The 27,054-nt window shown below is 47.9% G+C and overlaps 2 protein-coding genes across 3 annotated transcripts in view; both read right to left on the bottom strand.

Annotated features, from left to right (window-relative positions):
- Positions 1-4,368, bottom strand: part of DVL3 (dishevelled segment polarity protein 3) — a 33,472-nt gene extending 29,104 nt beyond the window's left edge. For both annotated transcript variants that reach the window (XM_032119763.1, XM_032119764.1), the window contains exon 1: positions 4,147-4,368. In XM_032119763.1, coding sequence (XP_031975654.1) covers positions 4,147-4,313 — 167 coding nt within the window. In that variant the 5' untranslated portion in view covers positions 4,314-4,368. The remainder of the gene's footprint in view (positions 1-4,146) is intronic.
- Positions 4,369-7,951: 3,583 nt separating this feature from the next.
- EIF2B5 (eukaryotic translation initiation factor 2B subunit epsilon) lies at positions 7,952-26,708 on the bottom strand. Its single transcript, XM_032119723.1, has 16 exons — positions 26,541-26,708; positions 25,282-25,406; positions 24,727-24,912; positions 24,453-24,630; positions 23,172-23,252; positions 22,443-22,520; positions 22,050-22,362; positions 21,254-21,399; positions 20,826-20,964; positions 20,274-20,375; positions 19,525-19,632; positions 18,550-18,640; positions 17,657-17,780; positions 12,363-12,488; positions 10,755-10,865; positions 7,952-9,676 (listed from the first exon to the last, which is right to left on the bottom strand). Exons 1-16 carry the CDS (start codon positions 26,691-26,693, stop codon positions 9,611-9,613), a joined length of 2,127 nt encoding a protein of 708 aa, XP_031975614.1. The 5' UTR covers positions 26,694-26,708; the 3' UTR covers positions 7,952-9,610.
- Between the last annotated feature and the right edge of the window lie 346 nt (positions 26,709-27,054).

Raw genomic sequence — 27,054 nt, 5'->3', positions numbered from 1 at the left:
ATTTTATGGATTAGGAACAAAAAAACAGAAATTAAGAAGTCTGCTCAAAATCCTTTGAAAAACCCGGGAGTGGTCTGATGGAGAACATGGATCTCACAAGTGGTCACAGCACTGCACTGATCTAAGGTGCTCTCCTGCTGACCAGCACACAGCTCTTACCTGTGAAACACTGAATGAAAAGATCCAAGCTGCAGGAAAAAAACCTTCCTTCTCTAATGAGCACAATGTTAGCAGGCCAAGGGTAGCTCCACACTTCATGGTGAGACACATCCACACCAAGTGTCTCAGGTCCAAGAAGAGTCTACCACACCTGTGCACTGCCACACTCCATCCATCAGCTGATCTTCCTGTGCCTCCACTTCTGGGATTAGCAACACACAAAGCCAACAAGGGCACAGATATCTGCACCCTGTTACGTACAGCTGTAGGCCAATGCATCAGGAACAAAACCCTGCAGCCTTCCTGCTGCTCACAACTCCTCTCCCCAGGACCAGGTGCATGAATTCTCATTTCTCCTCCTTCCCACCCAGAAGTGACACCACTCTGGGGTCTTAATTTGGAGCTGAGCACACACTCCTGTCAGCTTGACAACTCCACAGCCACCCACAGGAGCCTCAGTTCACATTTCCAAGGAGATGTAAACACTGAAGCTGCTCCATCACAACTCAGATTCTCAGAGCAAACAAATATTAACAAGATAAACAAAAGAATGAAAAATCCCACACACCAAGACTGAGGCTGTAATACTGCCTTGGGGATGGGGTGAGCTGAAGGGAATACCAGACTGGAGATCCACAGCCTGGAAAAAAGGAGGAAGAGGGAGAAACAGATTCAGGCTAGGCAATAGAGGTGAGAGGAAACATTGGACATCCTGCTCCAGCTGGCCCTGGAAGGTGAGATGCCTTTGTTCCTAATAATAGATGAGAGAAAAAGTTTGGTTTATGCCACAGGGATCCTGCAGAAGGTCCAAAGCAGAACCATGGGACCCGCAGGCCTCCTCCTCAGTGATCAGCTGCCTTAAGGCCATCCACTTCATCTCTCATTGAGGGGCTTTAACCTGGGTCCTACTCCTGGACACTGCCCAGCTGACAGACACCAACGCAGCACAAGCCAGGCAGAAGGCATCCTGAGGGAATTCCCAGAGAGAAGGGGCTGAGAGGAATATATTCGTGAGAGAGAAATGCTCTTCCCCCTCACACAGCTTCTGAATGCCACCATTGTTAACCTTCTAGTTTTCACTAATTGCCCATGCATTTACAGTCAAGCAGCCAAGGTGCCTCCTGCCCTTCTGTCTCTGATTCTCCCTGCAGGCCAATGGCTTGCTTTCTCATGGACATCAATTACCAGGGATCATGAAATTTTTCAGCTGGACTTGATGATCTTAAAGGTCTTTTTAAACCAAAATAATTCTATGATTCTATTTTGTGTGCTGCCTGGGGCTTCAGGGCTGCCCAGAGACAAGGCTGCAGCTGGACTGCTCTGGCTGTTCCCACCATGTTCCAGCCAACCACTAGCACATTCTTCAGCTCTCTGGAAAGGAGCAGACAGCTTTCCTGATGAAGCATCCATGGTGACCCTATGAGAGGCTTGCTCTCTCTGTCACACCCCAGGCACATGCTGCTCCAACTGCACAACTTACTGCCCAGGACTCCTCCAAGGAACGGGCTGCCCACACAGAGCCCCCAACCCTCTCTCAGCTGCATGTTCCCTTTCAGAGAGGTTTATGCTTCCCAAACAAATTAGCTGAACTGGTCACAACAAAAATCTCATCCCATGCATTTCTGACACAACTGAACTTGCAGTGTCTTCCTGAGTGATTTTCCCCTCTCCCTGCTATCACCTACACCAACTCCCTATACTGCTTTATTGGTGAGTTTTGTTAATCTATCATCTACCGCCTCTTGTAGAACCTTAAAGAGATAGAGGAGGATGAAAAGGCACAGCACAAAACTTCACTGCCACCAGACCCCTCTTCCCAATGTGAGATGCTGCTATTTATTACTAAACTTTGTTTATAGTTACACACTCTCCCACCCACATGGCAATGTTTCATTCAAGACAAGTTTGAATTCACTTCAAGAACAACATTTCAAAGGATCCCAAAGCATTTGTTTACAAACAGCATGTATGGAGAATTCACTTCTCCCACCAATGAACAAGGTCCCCTCTGAGATAGGGAGAGGCAGCTGTTTCATAGCACCCAACGCTACTCAACAGCTGAGGGACAGGAAATGATCCACAGACAACTGAAATTGCTGAGGAAATTGATGGAAAACGAGGGCTGGAGACTTCTATTTGCCAGGACAAAATGGACTAAAGCTCTCCACTGGGTCAGGAGGAATTTAGGGAGGCAAAGCGTCCCAGACTGTGGTCAAAGGAGCCACTCCAAATTTCAAGCCTCATCTGAAAGCTGGCATCTCCCAAATTAACGGGAACCTGGGCACTGGGATAATTTGGCAGAGGAGGGGAGAGCACCCCCTGCTGAGACAGCCACACAGATCTCATCCAAGCCCCAAACAGGCCCAGCCCTGTTCAACATGGGGTACAAGCCAAAATCACAGCCTAAAGAAGTATTTGGTGCAGTGAGAAGACACTGGGAAACTGAAAACACTTTGCAATCCCAGCTCCATACACAAGACCTACTGTAAACACTAAATCTTCAGAGAGGGAAGGATCACGCAACTCCTTCAAATACCAAAGTCCTAGGAATGGTAAAGGGTCACATGTTGTGGAAACCAAGAGGGTCCCAAGATGGAAACAGGGATCCTCAAAAAGGCTAAAGGAGAGTCAGATGTAGGAAATCTGGACAAAACAGTGAGGACAACAGGTCTTACAGGGAGCTGGATTCACATGGTACTTGCTCCCCAGAAGAGTAACCAACTTTATGCAGGTAGGAGACAGCAGGGGCTCCCCAGATGATCAGTGAGTACAACAGCCAAACAAGGAACAGAAAACACCTCCAAAGAACCAACCATGATGGGAGGAACCAAAGGTCATCACAAAAGCAGTGATGGAAACACCAGTGTTGCAAGAGAGATGCCCAGCAGGAGATGGGATATCAGGCAGGGCTGCACCCCTCTTCCATACAGATCCATCCCAGAGATCGAGCATGGGACATCTCACTTTGAGGATGGGACATGTACGTGGGTACGGTGGGTCTTGCACACACCCCTTGCTCAGAGACGGGCAGCACACGGAGAGCTCTCACTCCTTCTCCATGAAGGCAGGGGAGGAGAAACCCGGTCCTCTCTACCCATTCTTCCCAAAAATGAGATGCGGAGGACAAAGCTGCCAAAATGGATGACCCTTCCCAAAATGGATGGTAGGAGAACAAAACCGTCCCCAAATCCATTTCTTGGAAAGGGCTGATGGAGGTGGCACTACCTCCACACCGTTTTGGCAGAGGGAGCAAGGGGCACTCTCACCAGGCAGGTACAGTGGGAGATGCCCAGGCCCTTCTGGTGGAGAATGACAGTCCTGAGTAGGATACAACCTGGGAATGCCACCCTAGACACCCCAATGTGGGCTGCATGGGAGATACCACCTCAGGCGACGTGTTGGCCAAACATCCTGAGCACGGGGAGGGGGTGACCCTCAGATGGGGATGATGGTCTCCTCCAGGGGGTGATGGTCTCCACCAAGGTGCCTCTGGCACCTAAAGAAGCAGGCTCCCTCACCGAAGAGGTAGCATGGGGCAGCTTCCCCAGAGCTGATGAGGGATCTGAGGATATGGGGCTGTTCCCGGAGGCAGCACCCAGGGACAACGAACCCCTGAGAATGTGCACGGGGGGGTATCACCACCAGCCTCCCCCAGGTAAGGTCCTGGGGGTGCGTGGAGGGTGTGTTCCCCCACACAGAACCCAAACGGGTCAGCATTCCCATCCTCTCCAACGCAAGGCTATGGGGATGGAGGATGGATGCGGGTCCCCCTCCGCGGGCCGGGTACGAGTGGGGCACCTCCCCACCCCGGGGGTCCCGGGCCCGCCGTCCCGGGGGCGCTCCGCGGGCCGAGGGGGCAGCCGGCCCCGGCCCCAGCCCCGTGCGGGGCGGGTGCTCCCCAGCCGCCCCCCACTGCTCCCCGGGTAGGCCCACGGGGCTCGGGCTCCACGCGTGGCCCCGGGGGACCGGGCCCGGGCCCGCGCTCACCCAAAGTCGTCGTCCATGGACTTGAAGTAGAACTTGTAGTTGGGGCGGTTGAGGAGGCCCTTGAAGTCGCCGAGGGTGACGCGCTCGGCCGGGATCGGCAGCTTCACCAGGTACGGCGTCTCCTGCTCGTCCAGGTGGTAAATGATCTTCGTCTCGGCCGCCGCCATGGCGCCCCTGCCCGGCCGCCAGGCCTCCGCCTCCTCCTCCGCCCCGGCCCGGACCCCCAGACCCGGCCCGGCCCCCGCCCGCGCCCCGGCCCGGCTGCGGCCTCCGCACGCCCGGTCCCCCCGCGCCCCTTGTTCTCCGGGTCCCAGCGCCGCCCGGCTGCACGGCGCAGGCTCGGCCTCGGCCGGCCCCGCCCCGCCCGCCGTCCCGGCCCCGCCGGAACCGGAACCGGCGCCTCGCGGGGCCGCGGCGCGGAGCGGGACCGATCCCGCACCCGCCACCCGCCACCCGCCGTGGACCAGGAGCGTGGGCCCAGATCCCGCCACGATGCTGGCCCGCACCCTGCCCCCAAGGCAGATCCCGCAACGATAGGAGACCCCCCCCCCCTTCATTGGAGCTGACCCCCTCCTTTGGAAGTGATCCCCCTACACACCCATCCACCCCTACTGCTGCTGTGCCCCATGTGCGTGCGTGACTTCTGGGACTGCACACCTCCAGCCCCATTGCCCGTGGGTACTTTGGGATTTATACTTTACATCCACGTCCTCCTATCCAGGCCTGGTACTCCCCGTGCACCCACATTCCCAGTGCCAGCTGGGAATATACCTCTCACAGGCTTCCCACCCCCATTCAGCTTTCACACCCCCCTTACACCCACTGAAGCTGCTTCTGCCGACACCCCAGGCCTTCCGTTCCGTCTCTGCAGCCCTGGTCCTTTATCACACACCTCCCAGCCTTCCCCATGCTCTTTAAATGGCTACATGCCCCTCGAGTACAGCTTACAAAACATGAGGCATATCCGTCTCTACCCTATCCTCCCATGTACAGACCCCTTTGAACTCCCCATACTCTGTCTCCGACGGCTGCCATACACAGGGACAGCCACCCACCCCAGCTCCTCTCCAGCTGTGGCTTCCCTCCAGAGCCCTTGTCACCATCCAACAACTATCCCCAGTACTCAGACCTTTTCCTCACCAAGCAGACTCTCTCCTCTGCTCTTCATGAGCATCCTCTGTTCCACGTACCATGGCCTCTTCAACTGTGCACCCCTTGGCTGTGTGGTTTCTTCCCATCCTCTATCTCTCCAGACCCCAGCATACTCTTAGCTACAGTCATCAGCGCTGTGGCCCCAACCCCTAGGACTTGCCTGTGTTCCACAGCAGTCTCAGGCTGTCTGGTTTCCCCTCTGCACACCTTGCCAGCACCCAACAGGCACCAAGGAACCATCTCCATCAGCAGGTTCCTGGAGTTGTGGCTGAGAGCAAAGCTGGGGTGGATGGAGCTTTGGGAACACCCACCAACAGGAAGGGCAAGAACCGCCTTGCACCATCTGGGATTAAAAGGAACAAATGCAGAGGAAGCACCACACCATGGGCCTGCACAGGGCATGAGACTAGATCAGCCCTCAGCGCTAGACTCCCCTGCCGTACGAAAAGGAGCCAGAGAGATCCTACAGGGAACAGAGCCAAGCTCCTCAGGCAGGCAGGCAGGCTGAGCTAAATAAGCCTCCTCATGCATTAAAGAGTCCTGCAGGCATTGCTAGCAATTACTGGGGCAGCACTGCTAGACTGGGTGAAGAACCTGACATTAAATTGAAAAAAAAAATTAAAAAATCAAGGGAAGTCCTCAGGTAAGCAGAAGTTGTAAGAGGTGTGAGACTCTCCCATGTTTCCACATCACCTCTTGGAAGACTGTCATTTCCTCATGCTTGGAGCTCTGTGGCAAAAGCTGGTGTACCTGGAATGAAGAATCCAGGTCAGGAATGGAAAAGTTTAATTTAAGTTGCTTCTTCCTGTGTCAACCCTGACAGAGCTAATCTTAAAGTTTTTTTGCAACACCTCCCTGCCCCAAAAGCAGGCACATGTGAAACAATCCTCATCTGCCCCTGGCAGAGCCACTGTCTCACCCACCTCCCAGCAGAGCCATGGATGCACCTTGGAGCCTGTATTGTACACATTAGACATCTCTGTTACCAAAAGGGCAATTGTTGGTAGTGCTGAGCTCCCAAGGGAGCACGTGTAGCCCAGGGGAGGGGTGCCACACCCCCCAGGGTGGTAGTAGATGAATCTCATTGCTACAGCTGCCTTTTCTTTTAAAACAGGCCAAGTGACTGAATAGACTCAATGACAGATCGATTTCACTGCTCACAGAGGCCTTGTGCTGTATGACTCACTGAATGGAAGTTAAGAACACAGTGCCAAAGAAATTAGCAGGAGGGGATTGTGCTGAGCACTCCAAGGTCCACAAGGAAGAGTTTCTGAACTGCCTATTGGCTTATTTTTGCAATTATTGCAACTTAAAAATTGCAGCATTGATAACATCGCTTCTCCCTACAGAGTAAACAGGCTCCAGCCATTTTAGTGCATCTCAGAACAGCCCAAAGCAGAGGTGGATGTACTTGAGTTCCATCACTTACACCTTTAAGCAATGCCAAACTATTATCTTCTTTTAAAAGGCTTACTATTGTTAAATGAAGTTATGGGTTTGATACAGGAACACCAGATGACATCCATCCATCCATCCATCCATCCATCCATCCATCCATCCATCCATCCATCCCTGCCAGATGGGAAGTCACACAAGTTATTTTAGCCATAGCAAAATAAAGTACTTACTGCTTACATTGCTCAGAGATGGGTAGCAATGATTCCACATTCCAGATTGCTTTCAAAGGCATTTCTAGTCTTCCAACCAAACAAAAATCTTGACTGAAGCAACAAGCAAGCATCAAGCCCACCCTACACTTCAGTAATGGAATAAATGTTCCTTTAAAAAGTACAACACGTATCAGCCCATAAGGATGCTGCACCATGCCAGAACTCCACCTTGGAGAGTATCAAGTGTCCTAATTTGTTTTCTTTTTGCTACTCTGTTCTTGGCACCTGTAAAACTACCCCACCACACACACCACCAAGGCCTGAAGGATGTGGCCATAGAGCAACATTCTCCCCTTGGATTTTAACTTCTGGGTAAAAAAGCAGCTCATACCATGAAGTTGGAGCAAAGGAGGAAGGAATGTGGAAAAAACAAAAGTGGAATTGTTACTTGGCAGAAATAATCAAGAACTTCTGGCAAAGCTGAGCTATTTACAGCACTACATATTAAATTTATTCTTAAGCCATCTTTACCCCGTAAAAGGAAAAAAAAAAACTTAAAATGTCCAAGGAGATTTTAAAATTACCAAGTCTTGCAGCTGGTTTGTAAATGGTTTTACTAAGAGCTCTATAACTGCCCTTCCCCGTCTCTGGCAGTTCCTATTTCCTAGCATCAGGAGGGCACAATGCAGGACCTATCAGCCAACATTCCCACCAATTCCCATAATGACAAATGATAACAGATTTCTTTGGATTTAAGGTTCATCTTTGCAACATAATTCTGTACAAAACCAAACCTCACCCACTTCAGGATTCCAAGTTCAGAAGTTTTAATGAATTGTTCTCTAGTTGCAAATAGAGGTCATGAGTTACCATTGAACACCTTCACCAAATCAATGGTGTGCTGATTTCCTACCTGCCTATTGTGTGCTTAAAATCTCCTGAGGAAAATGTGGTGATGAGTTATTCAACTTACACATGAAGCCCTGCTCAGGCATGTACAACTGGAGACATACAATTCCAAGTCAAAAAAAACCCAAACAAGCTGGTAACACCAGGATAGTTTTTATTTGCTCCCTGAATTAAATATTGGCAGATACAGAAAATTCGGATACCAACTATTTCCCCAACATTTACAAGACTGAGTTTGCAATGTCAGAAAACAAGGACATTTATGCACAATCCTGGCAACTGATAGTGGGAGTGCACAAGATGGCCCTGCCTGAACATCAGTTTTTGAGAGGCAGTATCCCTGGTCTCCAGCATCCAATGCTGTCCCCTCACTGACAATTGTGGCACCACGGAACGGCCAAGTAAATATCCTGAGTGGGCAGCTCCAGTGCATTTCCCCCTGCAAAGGATTTATTCCATGCTCCTCCTGAAGGGGCAGAGGCAAGGTCAGCACATCCAACAAATAACCCACCTATGAACACAAGCTGATGGTTGCGGTACCCTTTTCACTCTGTTCTTTGAGAGCAGGGGAGAACACAGCACAGTGACGCTTCCAAGAAAGCTGTTCTTAAAGGCCTTGCTGCTGCCACATTTTGTCTGTGCCAGAGGCACACCTGCTGCCTGCCGAGCTGCTCTGCGGCTGCAGAGCCTCACAGTGGGTTTGCAGCACTTTCCCTGCTGTCTGAGGGAAGTTTTCAAATAAATAAACGGCCATGAAGCAAGCAAGCTTATATAACTGAAATCATGTGGATACATAGACCATGTGCTGCTGAAAGAAATACTATTCGCTCCTTTTCATACTGGAGCAGAACTTAGGAACTTGCATTCTCCTCAAAGCACCTGGTGCAGTCAATGCCCCCAGGGCAAAACACAAGTGTAGCTGGTGCAGTGGGAGGAGCCAGGCACCTCTGCTCCCTTTTTATAAAAAAAATAAAGAAACAGACATTTCTCTAAAACGTGTCTGCTAAGCTGGGGGCACACAAGAACGATCACATGCAGGATATGGTGATCCGTACAGCCATCCACCATCAGCCAACCCCACGGGGCAGCTGAGCACACATCACCCTCAGTTCCACAGCAGGGCAAACACGTGGTTTTACCAACTCCACTGTGCAACCTTGTGTTAGATCCTAGCATGGCAGATGGCAAGAGATTTTCCCTTTTGGAAAGATCACAGAAGTGCCTTCTAGGCTGCAAAATGCCTTGGGCGTCCTCAGACAACTGCATCTTCTCCAGGCACAAGAACTTCTGAATTCCAGTCCTGCACTCCAGATCTTAATCCGCATGCTCTTACTCACCAACCTTGCCGGTGTCTCTTCAGCAGGAGTTCCCTTAGCTCCAGAAGCAACAATGACTCCAAATACCATAGCTGTATGACCATTCTTCCACAGCCCTGATGGTTAGATCTACAAGGGCATCGTATGTATTTGCATCTACTCTCTCCCTTTGTATTAGTAACAAGGACCTCCCAAAACATAGCTTATAGTACACCATATCCAGGCTCCAGAGGGATTTTAGGTATCACCACCTCCTGCTCTTCCCTTATGGTTTTTACACTGGGTTGCAACATAAGGTGCAAGTGAGGGAGGGAGGGAAGTGGCAAAGTTGGGAACACACAACTGAATTAATGATGGGATTGTCAGTCACTTCGATGTCATGCCCCACATCTACACACCATGCACTGGCATTGATCTTGCCCTGCCCACTTGGCCCAGGAAGGCAGTGAGAGCCTCTTCTCGTGCTGAGCCACCATGTCAGTCTTGGTCGCCATCAGACGACTCCTCCTCTGCCTCCTCCAGCCACTGGATAAACTTCTGGAGCTGCAGAGAGAATGAAATGTAATCGGGTAACAACTGACACCTAAGAGATGCTGGAAATGCCCAGAAAATACACTGTGTGAGTGAGCATCACTATCATGCACAAGAGAGAAAGTGCTTCCAGGAGAAGCAGAGAAATGGAGGCAGATGGAGGGAGAGAGAGACAATTAGGTGAAAAACAACTGGCGTGACACAGACAAATGCAGACTGACTAAATTCCTGAAGAAGACTCCTCCAGTCAGACAACCCTCCAACACTCACCAAAAAGACAAAAGCTTGAGAGTTTTTCAGAGCTTGAGGGCAAAGAGATGGCAGCTGCACCTTAGCTAAGACATGTTAGGAAAACTCTGCTGGGAAAAAAACTAGTCTCTCAGAAATTGCTATTAAAAAGGCAGCTCATTTTATGTTTTAACTGGGTTTGAACAAGCAGCTGAAAGCACTCCTGACCTATACTAATAGCTGACTTTGCAAAGGTTTTAAACAAAGTTGTTCTTCAAATGGCTTTTTTTCCTCTACTCCTCTTCCAGATCCAGGGAGGAGGACTGGATCAGGGCTCAGCCAAACTGCAGCACAAAGTTCTGCCTGATGGAGGAGGGAAGTTTATATGCTCCTTGCAACAGAAGCCAAATGAAACCACTCAGTACAGCAAATGCTTAGAAATATATGTGAAGGGACTGCTGAGCCAGGAATGAAAGCTTCAAAGGAATTGCATGGGGCCAGCACACAGGGCATTGGCCTAAAGCCCATTTCAAATGGGTGTTGGCTTAGACAAGCCGTGCTGCTACTCCAGAAAGTGCTGGCCTCGTGCTACAGAGAGCCCACTAAAAACAATCCTCATACCACCTCCATTCCTCATCCAAACAGGATGATTATGGCAGAATGCACAGAAATGCCAGTTCTGGAGAACAAATCTGTGTTGCTTAGTGTTCAGTGCACTGCTGTGTTTCTTGGCTTACCATGTGATGGCAGCTGCTCCACAGAAGGTGACAGTGACACCGAACTTCCCTCGAAGTTTCTTTCAGCAGCTGTTGTCTCTCTCTCACCCCCCACCCCGGCCTCTCCAAACACCTTTGGGACTCACCCGTTGGTTTTTACGAAGCTGCTTTCCTTTGTCAGACGTGTCCCGCAAAGAGAACCAATTGAGTATTACATCTTCTTCCAGAATTTCCAGCTGGTAAAATGTCATCAACACCTGCATCAATTAGAAAAGAGCAACAGGCTCTCTATAAACTCTTTTGGGACTAGCTCATGTCCAAGTACAAAGTTTGCACGTAATCTGTGTCTCTCAGCTCTGTCTTCACCAGAAGGCACTCAGTCTGCTTCATTTTCCTTTTGCTGTTAAAAATAAGTGTGTTTCTCCTACCAAGCCTTATGTTCCTGACAGATGCTATGACACAGAACAAGTCGAAGTTCAAGCCCATCAGCTTCAGCTTTGAGGATGCTGGGTATGACTGAGAGCAGTGGGCAACAACGGGTCACAGAGGATGTCAGTTCAAGACATAAGTTCTCTTTAAAGCAACCCAAACACCATCTCCAAAGTAGATCCAACAAGCAACTGATGCAGGCTCACATACAACAGTGACACGTGCAGAGGAGCATGAACCTATCCAGCTCTGCCCCAGGCTCCCTCCTCCTGCCAGCTCTCTCTTTGCAGTGCCTTATGGCAGGTGTCAAAGCAATTGGTCATTCATCAGCTCAAGCCCCTGCCTGGTGAGCGAGGGGCAGACACGACCAGGCTTTCTCAGGGTGCCTTTGTGCTCAGGCAGAGCAGGCACTTCGCAGTCGGTCTCCTTGCAGCAGAGCACTAACAAAGCTGGCTGCCAACTCCAAATATAAAGTGTCACTTCAATTCCCAGCCTCTAGGGAAACCCAGCCCCTAGAACAATGGACACATGCCAAACAATTGCTGTAATTCAAGGACATTTTGGCTCACCAAACTGAAGGCTTTTGGCTCCGGTCCTAAGTGCTTTGCCATCAGCCAGAAGCACTGGTAGCAGAAGTTAGGATTACTCTTTCTTGAGGAACCAAGAGTTAAGCGGGCTCTAGGAGAGCTCTCCCAAAACAGACAGGGGCTTCCTGAGTTGCTGCTAAAGGAGACTTGCAATCCGAGTCAAATGCTCTCCATGTGATAGGGCAGACAGAATGCAGGGATAAAATATTTGTGAAGGACGTTGAGGAGGAATATATGAAAATTCTCAGAAGCAGGGAGACAGATAATAAGCCACACGACAGGTTCCCTTTTTTCCCAATTTCATAACTAGCTCTGCCTGAGTAAAATCCCACTTTTATTCCCAGCTTCTCTGCTTTGCACTCCAACATAGGATAAACCATTTAGCAGTTAGATCCCAGGGACCATGAAGAGATAAATGAAGTAAAGCTCTTCCTAGAGCAAGTCTCTGGCCTCTTCCAGCATCACACAACAAGGGCATCTATGTTGGAAGCTGCAAAATAATAGCTCCCCACAGACTGCAGACTGGTAATTAATACTCACCCTCAGCTGTGCTCCCTCAGAGGCACAGGCAGACACAGAACTATTTTTTTTTTTAAGAAATTGTTATAGATGGATTTTCTACACACCCTCTCCACTGAGACCCCAAAATCCTCTCCCCTAAAGCAGAGAAGTAATGATGTAAATAGGATGCATTCCACTGTGAATCTAGCAAAACCAGATTTGGGAGCAGATACTCACTTTAGCTATTGATGTGCAGAGACTGTCGTGTTCCAAGAAGAATTCCTCAATGGCACATAAGGCATTCAAGTGATCTGATGCTCGTTTTATGTAGTTCTTAAACAACGGAGTCCAGTTCTTCAACAGCTGCAGGGGGAAAACACAGAAGAGCTCCTGAGCTGAGATGGATGGGTGCACTCAGCCCTGTTTCTCAGCTGTTTTACACCAAGAAAGTGACCCAGGGAAGCATTTTATGAAACCATTCAACTGACTGCTTCAGGTATTTGACCCTCTCTGTCCATGAAACAGATGCTTTTAAGTCTCACATGTGAGGACAGAACCTGGTTTTACTAAGCAGCTTTCAGAGTATCTATTAGCTTGTTTTTGCCTCTCTGGATGGAATACCAGATCATCTCAATAAATGTGTTCAATGGAGTCTGGTATTCAAACAAAATCTCTTCACTGCAGACCAATAAGGAGAGATACCTACATGCTATTCACAGCTTCCCCCCACAGAGCAGCTGACATTTCAGTGGAATTTTCCTTCAAAGCAGAAGGACGAATAAGGAAACATAGAAAAAGATAATGCCAAGTTTATTACCAGCTGCATAGAAGTGAACAGTGAAAAACAACCACCCCTAAAACAGGAACACGTCAGAGCAGCCCCTAAGTGCAAATCACACATTTGCTGTGTGCCTAGAGGCTTGTTTGGATCCTGAAGCCTGCTGCAGGGAATGGGTGGGAAGGATGAAGGGCAAGAAGTTGTTACACTATTAGTTGTTCTCTCCTCCAAGGCTTATTTTTCTTGAAGTCTTAAGTTTAATGATTTTAGTGCTGCCTCTTAAAACAATATTTCTGTCTGAGTCACCCACAGCTCTTTCACTTGTACATATCTGGGAAATATGCAGCAGGGAGTTCTGCAAAGCAGCACAGACTGACCTGAATCTGGGATAGGAGATAATAGTTAGATCCCTGTCCATAAAAATTTTAAAGGTATCAGAACTTGGATAAGATACAAAAATTCTTCATTGGCCACATCATGACCTGACCATCCTACAAAAACATTGTAGGAAATTAAATCAGAGTTCCACATCTTTTTAAATGGAGTAATTCAACAGCACATGATCCTGAAACTATATCCCTGGCATGCCTGCACAGATACACTGGTTTGCTGTGCCTTCAGCAGTGTCTCCTTACAGAACACACCTGGTCTGTTTTGAAGGGAAAGTGGCAATTCACAGGGGCTTGGAGTGTGATGAAGAAGCTTTGAGTCACCTGCCTTCAGGGTTAATCAGCATTATTCTGTCCAGGATAACTGAGAGAGGGAGAGCTCCAGGACACACAGCGGAGCTACAATCCAGGCTATGGAGATAGTCCAGGCTGGTGTGGACTACCAAAGGTAGCCTGAGCTAGGAAACAGTGCTCATCTGCTCTGTAGTACTGCACTCCATCACCTCTTCAGACATATTTGCTATGTAACCTTGCTGCAATTTGCATACCTCAAGCAGAAACAAAGAAGGGGATTAGTACAAACAAACCCATCTGTAGAGTGGTACATTGACTGGTTTAAGGAACAACAGTAACAGTACAGAATGATCCTGATCATCATGGTACCACAACAAAACAACTAAGGGTTCTGTGGCATATTCCCAGGAAGTATTTTAGTGTGTAGCAAAACACTTAATGCTAAACACCCTCCCCTCCTCTACAACCATCTCCGCATTTTTATTATTCTTTGGACTCTTCACCTCAACTGCAGTAAAGCTACTGCAAAGTTCCTTCCCGGCTAAGAAACACTTTGTAATACCTTTCTATTAATGCCTTTAAATCATAAGCAGGCACAAATCTAACCAGAAGCTATTGAGTTTCTGAAAGAAGGTTATTTATATAGAAAACACTCCCAACCCCAGGACTCAATCCAGTGTGCCTATTGCTGGAAAAGGGAAAGAAGAAAAAATACACCATGTCAAGTTTAGAATGTGCACTGCACTGTAACTGGTGCTAATGGGGAAAGTAGGACTCAGCCCCACAGAGCCCCCAGTAAAAACATCCTCTAAGCTTGTATGACCAGAGAGGCTATTTTGGGAGTTTCATGAAAATCTAAACTGGAGAATTAGAAGCTTCCAATGTGGATTTGATAAAACACTGAAAAACATGAGAAGTTACCTGACAGAGAGCCCTATGGACAATATCACAACTTTCCAGGCTTTGACTCTACCTGGGTAACTCCTCAAAACAATCTACAATCTGGAGAAAGCAATCAAATTTCTCTGAAAGGTTGATTCATCTTCCATCAAACCCAGTCAACAACACTCTAACATCTTCAAGGATGTTTGTGATCCATCTCTCTTGTCGGAAGGACAGTCTCAATACCAAGATCATTTTACACTTACCACCAGCACGGAACACCATCAGGAAGTACATGCAAAACACGATGGACAAAACTGTAATTCCAGCCTGTTGCACCACAACAGCATCTATGCTGATCACCATAAATGGCTTCAGTGACAGCAGAGACCCATTTGGTCCCCGAATAAGCAATCCCATGGTGTGTTCACATGCACACCATTACAGAATCCCAGTTCTGGGAAAGGTCTATAGTTCTAGAAAAGGTCCATTTCTTCACCATCTCTGCTTTACAACTTGTACAAGAGCTGAACGAGATGCCTGACATACATCAAACTGGATACCTCTATTTCTCAAGCCTCCATGTTTCATCTGAAAATAAAGCCCACGGGCATATCCTTTACCAGATGCTTGTTTCCTAAAATTGCTGCAACACTTTAGAGCTTCATGCTCAGGGGCCAGCACTTCAGACCACATAGTGTGGTTTCAAGACAAACCATACATCATAACTATGGCATTCTCACAATTTCCCCTCCTGAGCTGTCTGGGACTGCTCTACCATAGGTTTTACATAAGCAATCCATCTTACTTCAGCATCTCTTGGTCAGAGTTGAGCTACAAAGAAAGTGAGAAATATAAAACAGGTCTATAAGGTTCAGTGGGCTTTTGATACCCATCCCTCTCAGGATGCAAGTACCCCCACCTCACACAAAGTAACACTTTTCCATAACTGCTCCATCATGAGCAGCTCTCAGCCCAATAGTTCTATTGCCTAAGGCAATTTTGGCTGCACACTTCAGCAGCAACTGCTTTCATTACATACGAACCTCTACCAACCCTGTGCTTGGGATTCACAAGGTGTAAATAAGAATTAGTAAATTAATGGAGTGTACTTTTTACTAACCAGGGAATCACAAGTTGCAGAGAAGCCACTGTTCCAGATGCTGTATGACTTCTGCCCAAAGAACTGGTCTTTTCAGAGCACTGCTGATAAACACACAAAGCTGCTGTCTCAGAAGACCAGTGATGTGTGTTTAATAAGCCTTTGAAGGCTGGTTCACTACATGTATTAGAGGCACATCTCATCTCAAATATTGGGTTATTGTAACAGTGACAAACACCATGTGTGCAAGTGAACACACCTGTACCTCACCAGGACACTGTGCTCCTGCTGAATGCAGTGCAGAAAGTCAGCACAGCAATTCTGCACACAGTGAAGGCACCAGCCGAGGCACAAGCTGTCCCAGAAAAGGATTCTCTAAGAAACTTCCTGGCTGTTCTTTACAAGGGAGCATCTGGAGATACTGGCTGCCATGATGGCCAACTGGTTTGACACCTGGCTTTCTTTGATAAATCCAAGGGTGATTTGTATTTCATAAATGAACACAATTCCCTGCCTAGACAAATGCCACCTGCCCATGACATGAGACATGATCACTCTAAACAATACATTTTGATTATTACTACTTCTCACTAAAGGTGAGTTGACTTGCTCTCTCTGCTGCTAAACATGATTTTCTTTGATGAAAAATATATGGACAAAGTTATGCAGAGAAACTCTTCATGTACTAGCATTGTCTTTAGCTTCTAGGGGTTTGGGGCAATTACGCAAAACCTTATGCATTTATATGCTTCATCCTAGACTAGAACATCTTCTGACTGGGTGCTGCAGTGAAATTCTCCTTTCCCACTCATGCTAGAGTAGGAGCCTAATCTGGAAGACCAAGAGATGCCATATCCCAGCTAGGTAAAAATCCCCCCATCCTATATAGCTACCAATTCTACACAAGCTGCTGTCTAGATGTACTTAGAATCAAACACCTGCTCCAACATTTTCTTCAGTCCTCCTCCTTCAATTCTCTTTTTCTAGAACAGGACATGCTATTCAAGAAAATAGTGTGGAAAAATGAACAAAAGCAAGCAGAATTTAAACAGCGATCAGCAAAATCTCACTAAGCCATCTGGGGAACAGATCAGTTTACATGGATGTTTTCTGCAGAAGGCATCTCCATATCTCCAAGAGGTGAATTAAGTAGCATGCTTACACAAAGGAGAATTAGCTTTCCACCCTTTCCCATCAATTGAAAGCACATACTTCCTCAGAGAAAGGATTATGAGGAAGTCTAGTGTTCCTCTTAAACTCAATCTCCTAAAAAACCAACCAACCAAAAAATAGTCCTAAAAAGAATTGAAGTAGTCTGTCCCAAACATGTGTCAGACCTACTCATTCTGAAACAGCATCTTCATAATCTGTAGAGTTTGCAAAGTTAAATACATAAATGGACTGTAAGAAGGAGACAAAAATACTACAGTGACTTCAGCTTGGGTGAACAAAACCATTAAGAGAAGACTGCTGGCTTTCTAAAACAGATCCTACCCTATTTTGTCTGCCACAAGGCAGGAAATTGAAGTTGGTACACCCAACTATACAATCCATCTCCCTAAAGACAAAGCAGAACTTTATCTTTGCACAAAGACAACAATATTGTGCCTTTGCATTTGGCTGAGAAAAAAATTGGCACCAATTATACTATGCAGAAAAGTAAGACCTTGGAAAGGATCCCATTGGGAAAGGAGCACTCCCCACTGCCCCAGGGACAGGCCTTGACATGGACTGAAACTGGGTTGCTGGAATGCAAGCCTGTAAAGACATCTCTAACAGACCTTCTCTTTTCTCTTTTACAAATGATGCACTTCTACTGTCTCACACAGGCAACAGAAATAACCACAGGGACTGAAGCAGAGCTCCCACATCTACAGTCTCAGCTGAGCTCTTGTCAAGCAGGAGCAATGGTTTCAGTTCATTTTTTCTTCTACAGAAGACCAAGAGGCTCATGAACTCAAGGAGTTCAAGTGGCTCCAGGCTTAACCAAAGAGACTTCTCAGGGAGGAACTACCTGGGGCACACAGAGGCACTGCTACACACTGGGAGACAAGCCCAAAGAAGAGTGAAATGGAGCAGGACTCACAGGAAGTAACGCTGAGAAATAGTTCTGGGAGTCCAGGTTTGCATCCAGCTGCTGCAGTGGGAACTCCAGGATCACTTTACTGAGCACCTGCATCATCTCCTTCAGGCCAATGTTATATGCATACCTACGACGAAAAAGGCAAAAAACCTTCAAGATTTCACACTATCTGATCTCTGCAGACTGTGGCTATTCACAGAGATAAAGCAGAAAATCTGATTTTCATCTTCTCAAGCTATGTTTTATGTGTTTGTTTGGTTTTCCAAATATTCAGACAATAAAGCACCCTGCACTGCATCAGGCCCTGCATAAGGCTGTAAGTCCTGAAAATCTGTTATCACATTGGAACAAGCTGCTGCAGGGACAGCACCCTCACATTTACCAGAGTGCTGTAGGAATGCTCTTGCACAAAAGAAGGCAAACAGGTTTGGATTTGAGAAACACTAGATAAAAGGCACTCTGTGTTCTAGACTTGGTGCTGTAAAAACACTGTGGACAAGCCACAGCACAGCACAGCCCCAGCTGCAGGCAGCTGGCTGAATGCTGCAATGCCCAGAGCAGCAGACCCTGCATGAACTTTCAGGCAGTTGTGCCAAGAACTGGCTTGTTCTCTTCAGTCCACAGTCATTCAGCAGCAATTCAATCTCTTGTTACAGAGCTGGGGCAGGAAAAGCCTAACCACCACCAAGGATGCTAGAGATGCAGCTGCTGCTCTCCATCAACTCCTGCTGTCATTCAGTCATGATGTCTAAGCTGCATTTCTCATGCTCCATACTGATAAAATGTCTAACAACAGGCATTCACGTGGTTTCTCCTCTTCTTTTGACACTTCTGCTGTCAATCCCAACTGTTCAGCATAAGGGACAACAACATCCCTAAGGACATCCCCAACTCACTTGAGGGAGTTGATTTCCAGGACCAGGTTGTCACAGGAAATGTTTTCTTCTTCGCCCCTTTGTAACGTACCCAGAACCTCATTCTGGAAAACTAATACAAGAAAGGTCAGGCAGTTAGAAATGAGGGAAAAGCACAGATTCTTCAAACTGCTCATTACTGAAGGAATGACACCCTTCACAAAAAAAGCATTCTGACACGATATCTGTTTGCTCTCTGTAAGCTGACACAAACCCACAGCAACTCTACTTATAAATAGTGGGATATAATTCAAATCAAGGAAACCACCTACTAGGTATAATTGGTCTATCTGCAGAAACCAGTACAAAGGTATTTACCTCTGCAGCCTTTTAGAGCAGCGTTTTTATTATACTTTCACAGTCTAGTCTTTCCTATTCAGACAAACCTCATCTTCCCCTAACTGAAAATATGAATTCAAATCTAAAATTTATTGGTTTAATTTCCTCTGGGGAGATATTCCAACATGAGAAAGTTTTTGAGTTTTTCCAATTTGGCTTGAACCTCTTTCAAATCCAGGTAAGCTTAACACAACGAAACAGAAAAACAAAACATCTCTGCCTAGTGGCCACTCCTACAAGGACATTTATTTCTCCAGCATGATTACAGTACTAAGCTGTCCACACAGAGAAACTCTGCTGGACCTTGCCATAGTCTCTAAAATTACAGAATGACGCTGCCATTTAAACAGACAACTCAGGGAGGTCTCTTTCACAAAGGTCCAGTGATGAGGAATGAGAAGGATGGAGGCTCTTTTCTCATCCATGACTGCCTTAGGTTAACCCAGCAGCAATACAGGGAATATTAAAGAACTCTGTATAAAATGCAGGAAGTGAGATCAGGAAACAACATATTACCGACGTGCACAAATTTTCCAATACACCCAGAGAAAAGAGCACAAACCTCACACACTGCATTATCTGCAGAGTCACTGTACTTCTTCAGAGCCCACCTCTCACCTTTGATGTCATCCAGCTGAGGGGATGCTGCCCGACTGTCTGGCTCCTCAGAGCCCATGCTCAGGTCACTGTCAGACTCGCTCTCTTCCTCTGAGTGCACAGCTGGGCCTGAGGAAGAAGATGCAGCATTCAGCACTCAAAAGCTGCAACTATCATATGCCATGAGGAACCAGGTGTCCCAGGGACTTCCCAACCAAATCAGCAACTATCTGTCCTTGCAGGGCAGCTTCTATTTACAGGTCCAGATGATTAGGTTTGCTGCAGAGGGAACACTACAGCTGGCACTAGGATAATGGGATTTTTTTGAGAGTCTGCAGGCAGACAATAAAGGACAGGGACAGAAGCAACTGCATTTTGCGCAGACTGCTGACTCACAATGGAGCAATGTCAGCAGACACTGCCACTGGCAGGAAGAAAGCCAGCAGCACCTGGAATAGCCAAAGCATATTCCCTCTGAGGGAGGGCCTGGTGTCCTATAGTGCAGCATTCCCAGCACAGACAGCTCTGTGTGTTGGTGCAAGGCAAATATCTAATAAACATCTTTCACAGAGCACAGGAAGAGAGAATCTGGTCCATGACCTGCTTTTACCTCTTACCTTCCCTCCACACATAGCTGTTACCTGGAGCCACTCTGCTTCACAAAGCTCAAGTCTTGCTCTAGACACAATTACCAGCATCCTACTTGGCTGATTTCCCCAACACACACCTGTCTGTTCACCCCCAAGTAATCACACTAAACTTTTCCTTACCCCACAGGCTTTGTCTCTGCTCGTCTTCATCCTCTTCACTCTTGTCATCTGCTTTCCAGAGATAGCCTCTGCCCTCTGAGCCTACATCCTTTTTATTGTAACCTTAAAAAGAATCAGCAATCAGTGTGATCTGCTTACAGGCAAACCTGAAATAGACTGGTATAACCTGCATATTACTGCCCCTAAATAGCCTTCATCAAGAGGGAGCTGGGATTCCTGCAGATGCATATGGATTTCAGCTTTTATTTTCTCACATGCTTTGACAAGTGACTGACTTACTCCTCCCTACAGCAGCAACATTTGGCAGACCATGTTTAGATCCCTTGACAAACCCATACTGTAGAAACAGTACTTCACAAGGACAAAGCCCTTGGACACAGCTGAGTATCCTTGCTTGCCCTGATGAAAACACATAGGTTCCAGGTTGAATGCAACACTTAGTTCCACCCTGGTACTGCAGTGTCTGGAATGAGGCAGGTAAAGACCCCAAAAGATCATGGAAGACAAAACCTTCTGTATAGCTTCAGTGCATGGAGACAGAAACTCTCATACCTTTCAGTTTCGCTTTGCTCTCCTCCTTGTTCACACCAGAATCATCACTGAACTGGTCATCGTCCTCTTCCTCCTCATCTGGGGGATGCAGAGAGATCACTGTGCCCTCAGAGAGAGTGATGCCAGGACCGACTACTACCTGCAAATACGTAAAACATATCTTAATGAACAACACTCTGACTGCCCCCTAGTACCTCCACCAGCAGCTCCAGACACACTGTTACTAACAAGTGTAAATGAAGATAGCACTGCTGCATTCCATACCATACTGTCCCTGCCAAGCAATGGGAAGAAAAAGGTGGGAGCAGAAGCACAGCCTCCACCTCTGCAAAAAGGCTTGGGGCAGCCCTGTTCTCTGGAATGGTCTAGTGTAAGATTAGCAACCTGCTGAGAGAGGCAGAAAACGGAACAGACATAAATCAGCTCACCTGAGAGGAGAGGACACAGCGGGGCTTTAGCTCTACTTTCTCCTTCACTTCAGCCTCATCACAGACAACAGAATGGTGGATCTCCACGTTATCTGCTATGTGCACTCGGTCCCACAGAACAGCTCCATCCAAAGTGACCTCATCACCTGTTATACACCACCAAGTGCAAATATACTGAGCAAGGCTGTCTAGTGCTCTCTGACACTGCTGAGTCCACTAGGAACCATCTTACTGACTCCCAAGGCCCTTGATGCATGATGGATGTTAGACAATGGGAAAATTTGCCTCAGAGGCCTACATCCACTTCTCACCCAAAGCTGAAAGAGAAATGTGTTCTCTACAGAGACTTGAGAGTAACAACTAACATCTCAGTTTTGGACAAACACAGCCAAATCACTAAAAAAATAGAAAATCCAGCCAAGGCTAAGAAAGAGTGAGCTAGGAGGGAGCAAGGCTAGGAGTAAGTTGAAGGAAACAGCTCATGAAAATGGTGACAGATGACCCTTATTTGCAGGATGTTGGTGGTTGGTAACTCTAGATCAGTAAAGGTCATGCATTCTCTACTGCTGAAACAACTCATTTGCATGAAGTACTTTCCAGCTTCATTATGGTACCCTGAAAACTTCAGTCTATTTCCTCTGCTGGAAAACCAAGTTTTTCTCCTTTCTCCCCATTAGCAGTCAATCAGCACCCACTTATCATCCTCTCCCAGTGCCAAACGCACTTTAAAAACTGAATCCCAACAATGTGTGCCCTGGCCTGGCAAGGCTGGCACATCCCCCATTCTTACACTCACCTATCCTACAGTTCTGCCCAATAACGCTGTTGGTGATGGAGCAGTTGCTGCCAATGACCGTCCCCTGCCCGATGAGCACATTCTCTTCCAGCACGCTACCATGGCCAAGGCTCACATCCACCCCTCGGTAAATGTTGTGTTTAGAGTGGGTGTAACTCTGGTTCTTGTCATCAGTGAAGTTCATCTCCGGAGTGAGAGGATAAACCCAGCGCCGGATGATGTCAGAGCACACAGCTTCATACATCAGCAGGTTACAAATATGAGCACCATACTCTTCCGTCGTTACGTGCATATGGATCTGGTTCCCCAGGACCTGGGAGACAAGCAGGAGCATGTCAGAAGGTTCCCTAAGGCAAAGCAACAGGATCTCCCTTGTAACAACCCTCTCCTTACCTCCTCATTCACCAACAGACCACGCACAAAGTCATCCCGTGTCTGGTAGTCAAAATTGTCTGTGAACAGTTCAGCCACCTGCCAGGAATAAAGTACATGGAAATAATACAGTTAGAGCCAAGTTATACAATATAGGAAAGTGATGCTCTTGCCTTGAATAAAGCTCTGACTCCTTCTGCTAGGAATGCTGACCTTCCCATCTCCTCCAACTACTACTCCTCCAGAATCCATGAACAGATTTTGATTTTCAAAAGGGGCAAAACATTGCTTTAGCATTTCCAAGCAATTTGCCCAGCCTTACTTTGTAGTTTCACCCCCAAAGGAAGGATGCAGACAAGTTTTATCAGATCTGGAAGATCTGTTAGTGAGCCTTAGCTGGAATAACCCTGAATGCTACCCTAACATGGTACCAGCTTGCAAGTACTGACACTTCTCCACAGCACAGCCACCACCTCTGCTCCACAGATGTTATTGTACCCAAAGTGAAATCACTTATTTTCTGAAATAGTTTCATTCTGTGCCAAATCAGCCAGTCTATGGATGCATCCACCGTGTAGCTCTGCCTGGGCTCGAGCAGTGGATGCCAGAAACAGACCGAGCCCCCATGCGTTCCACAGAGCAGCACCACATGATCACCCAGGCCCTCAGCTCAGCCAGTTCTTTTTCAAACCTGATACTCAGGCCACACACACCCCCTGCACACCAGCAGTAAGGAAGGGCAGGGCTCACCTGTGGAGAGCAGATGCTGATATGACAATCCAGCAAGTCATGGCGCACCTCGACGTTCTCAATAGAGTTCTGGAACAGACTCTGAAAGAGGAAAAAATTCAGATGATCTGAGTGCCTCACACAGCACCGAACCCCAGAAGTCTTCTATAAGCCAGGGGCAGTATTGACTGAATTATTTAACTAGCTGAAGTTCTGAGGATCGGAGAAATCTATAATCTACACTAGACCGAATCTTTGCAGACACAGACTGGTCACACAAAGAGCTGTGTCAGCCAGCAGAGACTGCCCCTGCCCTTACACAGTGCAGGTCTCCTAGAAATAGCTTGTACTTTCAACAATCACTTTTCCTCCAGGAGGCTCCTGACCTCAGTCTCTGGGAGCTATAAATGTACAAAAAAGCTTTGATAAATCCAAATACAATTTTTATAGCTGTGGGTCAGTTTTGTATTGTTGGGTTTTGTTTCTTTTGGTCTTTCCTTTTTGCTTTCCTACAGTGATTTGTGCTTCCATTTGAAGACATGAAATAACCTCCTGATTACTGACTGGGGATGAAAATATTATACAATCACAGTTCGGAGCTGAAGAAAGAAACTGGTCCATCTATCTCATGGAGAAAGTGCCTCCACAGACATTTAGAGAGCATTTACCACATTACTAGTTGAACAAACAGAGGTAATAGGAGGTACCACTCCTTGCACCTCTGTTATTCCACCCCATGTCAGGCTCAATGACACTTCAAAAAAGACAGGGTTGTTAAACACTGGAATGGACTGCCCAGGGAGGTGCTGGAGTCCCATCCCTGGAAATGTTCAAGAAATGACTGGACATGCCGTGGTCTAGTTGACAAGGTGGTGACCAAAGGTTGGACTCTCTGATCTCAGAGGTCTTTTCCAACCTAAATGATTCTGTGCAAATGGTCTGTGCATGGTAGCAGTATACGCACCCCAATCTGGCAGCCTCTGCGATAGCACAAATAATCTCCTTGCCTTGTTTCACATCATGAAAAGGAAATAAAGGGCAAAACCTGAACTGCGAGAAATACATCTTCCCCATGTTCAAAGTGAAAAGAGTCACAAACGTGTGTCCCAGCATGGTTTCACCAAGCCTCAAATAAAGATCAAGGGAAAAAAAGCCAGTTTACCCCAAGTTACTTCCTATCATCTGCTCCTCCAAGAGGAGCAGCAAGGACAGTTCCCCAGCCCTCACTGAAGGAGGATCTCCTCCTTGGGTGGGCTGCTTCACCACCACAGCCCTTTTCCACCTGCCAGGTTCCAGACGCACCATAGGAAAGTGGAATCGTTTCAGCCCCTGCGTTCTCTGGTAGTGAAGGACACGGTTTGTGGCACTGTCCATAGCAATAACAATGTCATCCTCCTTGCACCTGGCATGGTGGCCAGGCGAGGACTCCTTGAATATCATCGTCATCACAGACACATTCTTTTCCATCTTACGACGCAACCTGAAAAATGAGGGCAGAACTATGAGAACACTCCTCAGAGAGCCACAACCCGGAGTCTCAGCACACCAGGCAAGCATCCACTCTTCCAGCACCTACTTGTGCTCTTCCAGAGCTTTGGATATATTGAAGTTGGACACCACATCGCCAGTGACAAGGATGAAGTCGGAACGAACAAGGGACTTGGCATCCACGTCTCGCAGCACGTCACCAAGGGAGCGGTACAGGTCCGAAGTGACAAAGCGCACCGTGTTGGGAGACGTGTGCCGGCACCACTTGGATTTTCTGGAAGAAGAAAAAAAAACATCAGTAAGGCATAAAGAGGCTGTTCCTACAGACACACTAGGACACAGTGTCCCAGTGCATGCCACACCTGTAAGGGGATGGAAGAGAATCCTGTGACAGTGAGCCCGCTATTGCCAGGCTCAGGTACACTCAAAAGGTGAAGTAAGGAGCAGTCCCACAACACTCAACCCTTTTATCACACTGCACAACCACCCTCCTAAACAGGAGGAATGGTCTTTTCTGAGATATGCTAGGAGATCGCTACTGAAAGGGAATCTCTTGCAGTTTTCATGAGAAGGATTAGTGAGGCCTTTGAGGCTGTTGGAGGGCAGAATACTTTCCATGATAAAACTAAAAAGAAATTCTTACTGCAAATGCTCTTTTATCTCAGCTGACTTCCAACAGCAGAAAACAAAGGTTTCTTCCACTCCAGTTGCAGTTAGGAACTCCAAGGTATAGTCAATCATGGCCACATTTGCCATAGGTAAAAGAGCCTGAAAAAAACCCCAAACCATAAAACACATAGATAGCTGAACAAACACTCACTACCCCAACATCAGCAACAACCCCTTCCAACTTGAGGATAGAATGTCATCAATAGTACCAGAAACATAAGACAAGTAACTGCTCCACCAGCTTTTTAAAAAATCTTTTAGAGTTGATCTAAACAATAAGAGCTAATTTCTGATCTTCTAGGGGCAGATCCTCAGTTCAGAGAAGAAGGCATAAAAAAAGTGGAGTTATCACTCAAAACTCTTCAAGAAGACTCAGATAAATGACAGAGACTGGGGGGGAAAAAAAGTGCTGATTCCCTGACTCAGGCTTTAACTGCTTCAAGAAAAACCTGTCAGACATGAATGATGAAGCCACAGGAATATGAGTGTCCAGAATTAAAGATGGGGAAAAAAAACCCCAATCTAAAGTGAAGCAAGTACTGTCTTGACTTGAGATTCAACTCACACTTTTAAACTGAGTTACTGAGTCACACCTGAGTGATGGCATACCATTCTTTAATTCATTTTTGGTGCTGTTTCATTTCAGGCCTGAGCTCGCGTGTATAATTATAAGCACCACTAACATTTAATCAGCAAACAAGGTAAGGTAATTGTTCAGACCTAAATTCTCCAGAAGCTTTTCATGTTCCTTTAACACACAGCCTTTTGAGCTGGATAATTAAAGTACTACCCCATCCATTTTTCTGGCCGTATTCTTTCACGGGTTACTGCTGGCAAAGGCCAAGATTCTGTTTCTTTCCTTTATCAGAAACAAGCCTGTCCAAACCCGCTGCCAGTCCTGCACCAGCCACAGACGAAGAGCCAACAGCGCAGTTCGCCACGCCATATGGAAACGCGGACAGCACCAATACAGCAATTAGATCCTCGCTGTCTCTCCAGCGGGGAATAGAAACTCGTACGGGCGAGAACTGTCGGAGCGCAGCAGAGGGCGGGAAAAGCCGCGGCGGGGGCTGCCCAAACCCGGGGGGGGCCGGGGAGCCTCGCCCCTCCCGACTCAGCCCGGCCTCTCGCCAGATCCCTGCCCGCCCCGGCCTGCCGAGGACGGTGCACACCGGGACAGGCGGCCCCGGAGGCACGCGGCGCAGGCGGCAGCACCCAGAGGCGATTTCTCACCCGCGGCCGGTCCTTGGAGATCGGGAAGAAGCGGCGGTTGAAGCTGTCGGCGACCAGCACGGCCTGCAGCGGCGGCGGCGGCTCCTCCTGCGGGTCGGGGCCGCGGGCGGACCCCGCGCCCGCCCCGCGCCGCGCGGTACCGCGGGCCGCCATCGCCGCACGCGGCCGCCGCCGCTTCCGCTTCCGCCCGCGACGGGAGCGGCAACGGGCGCCCGGCGGGGACACAACAGCACGGGGCGGCGCGTCCCGGCGGGAGCGGGGCGGGAACGGGGCGGGAGCGGGGCGAGAGCTCCTTATTGCCTCCCCGTCATCTCGCCCCTCCCGGCATCACCTCCGTGGCGAAGATCCACCGTTGCACGGCCTCAGGAGCGGGGAGAGGCGTTTCATCGCCGTCCCCCGAGGAGGGAGCGGGGCTAGAGCAGCGCATCTCCCTGCCGTGACCGGGCACGGCCGGGACCTGGCCTGGGGAAGGCCTGAATGTCCCCACAGACATCCCCAGGTGGCCTCGGGGTGT

Source organism: Corvus moneduloides, chromosome 10 (assembly GCF_009650955.1).
Source record: "Corvus moneduloides isolate bCorMon1 chromosome 10, bCorMon1.pri, whole genome shotgun sequence".
Lineage (NCBI taxonomy): Eukaryota > Metazoa > Chordata > Aves > Passeriformes > Corvidae > Corvus > Corvus moneduloides.
Note: the sequence above shows the minus strand (reverse complement) of the source record. Positions and strands in the feature narration are given on the sequence as shown.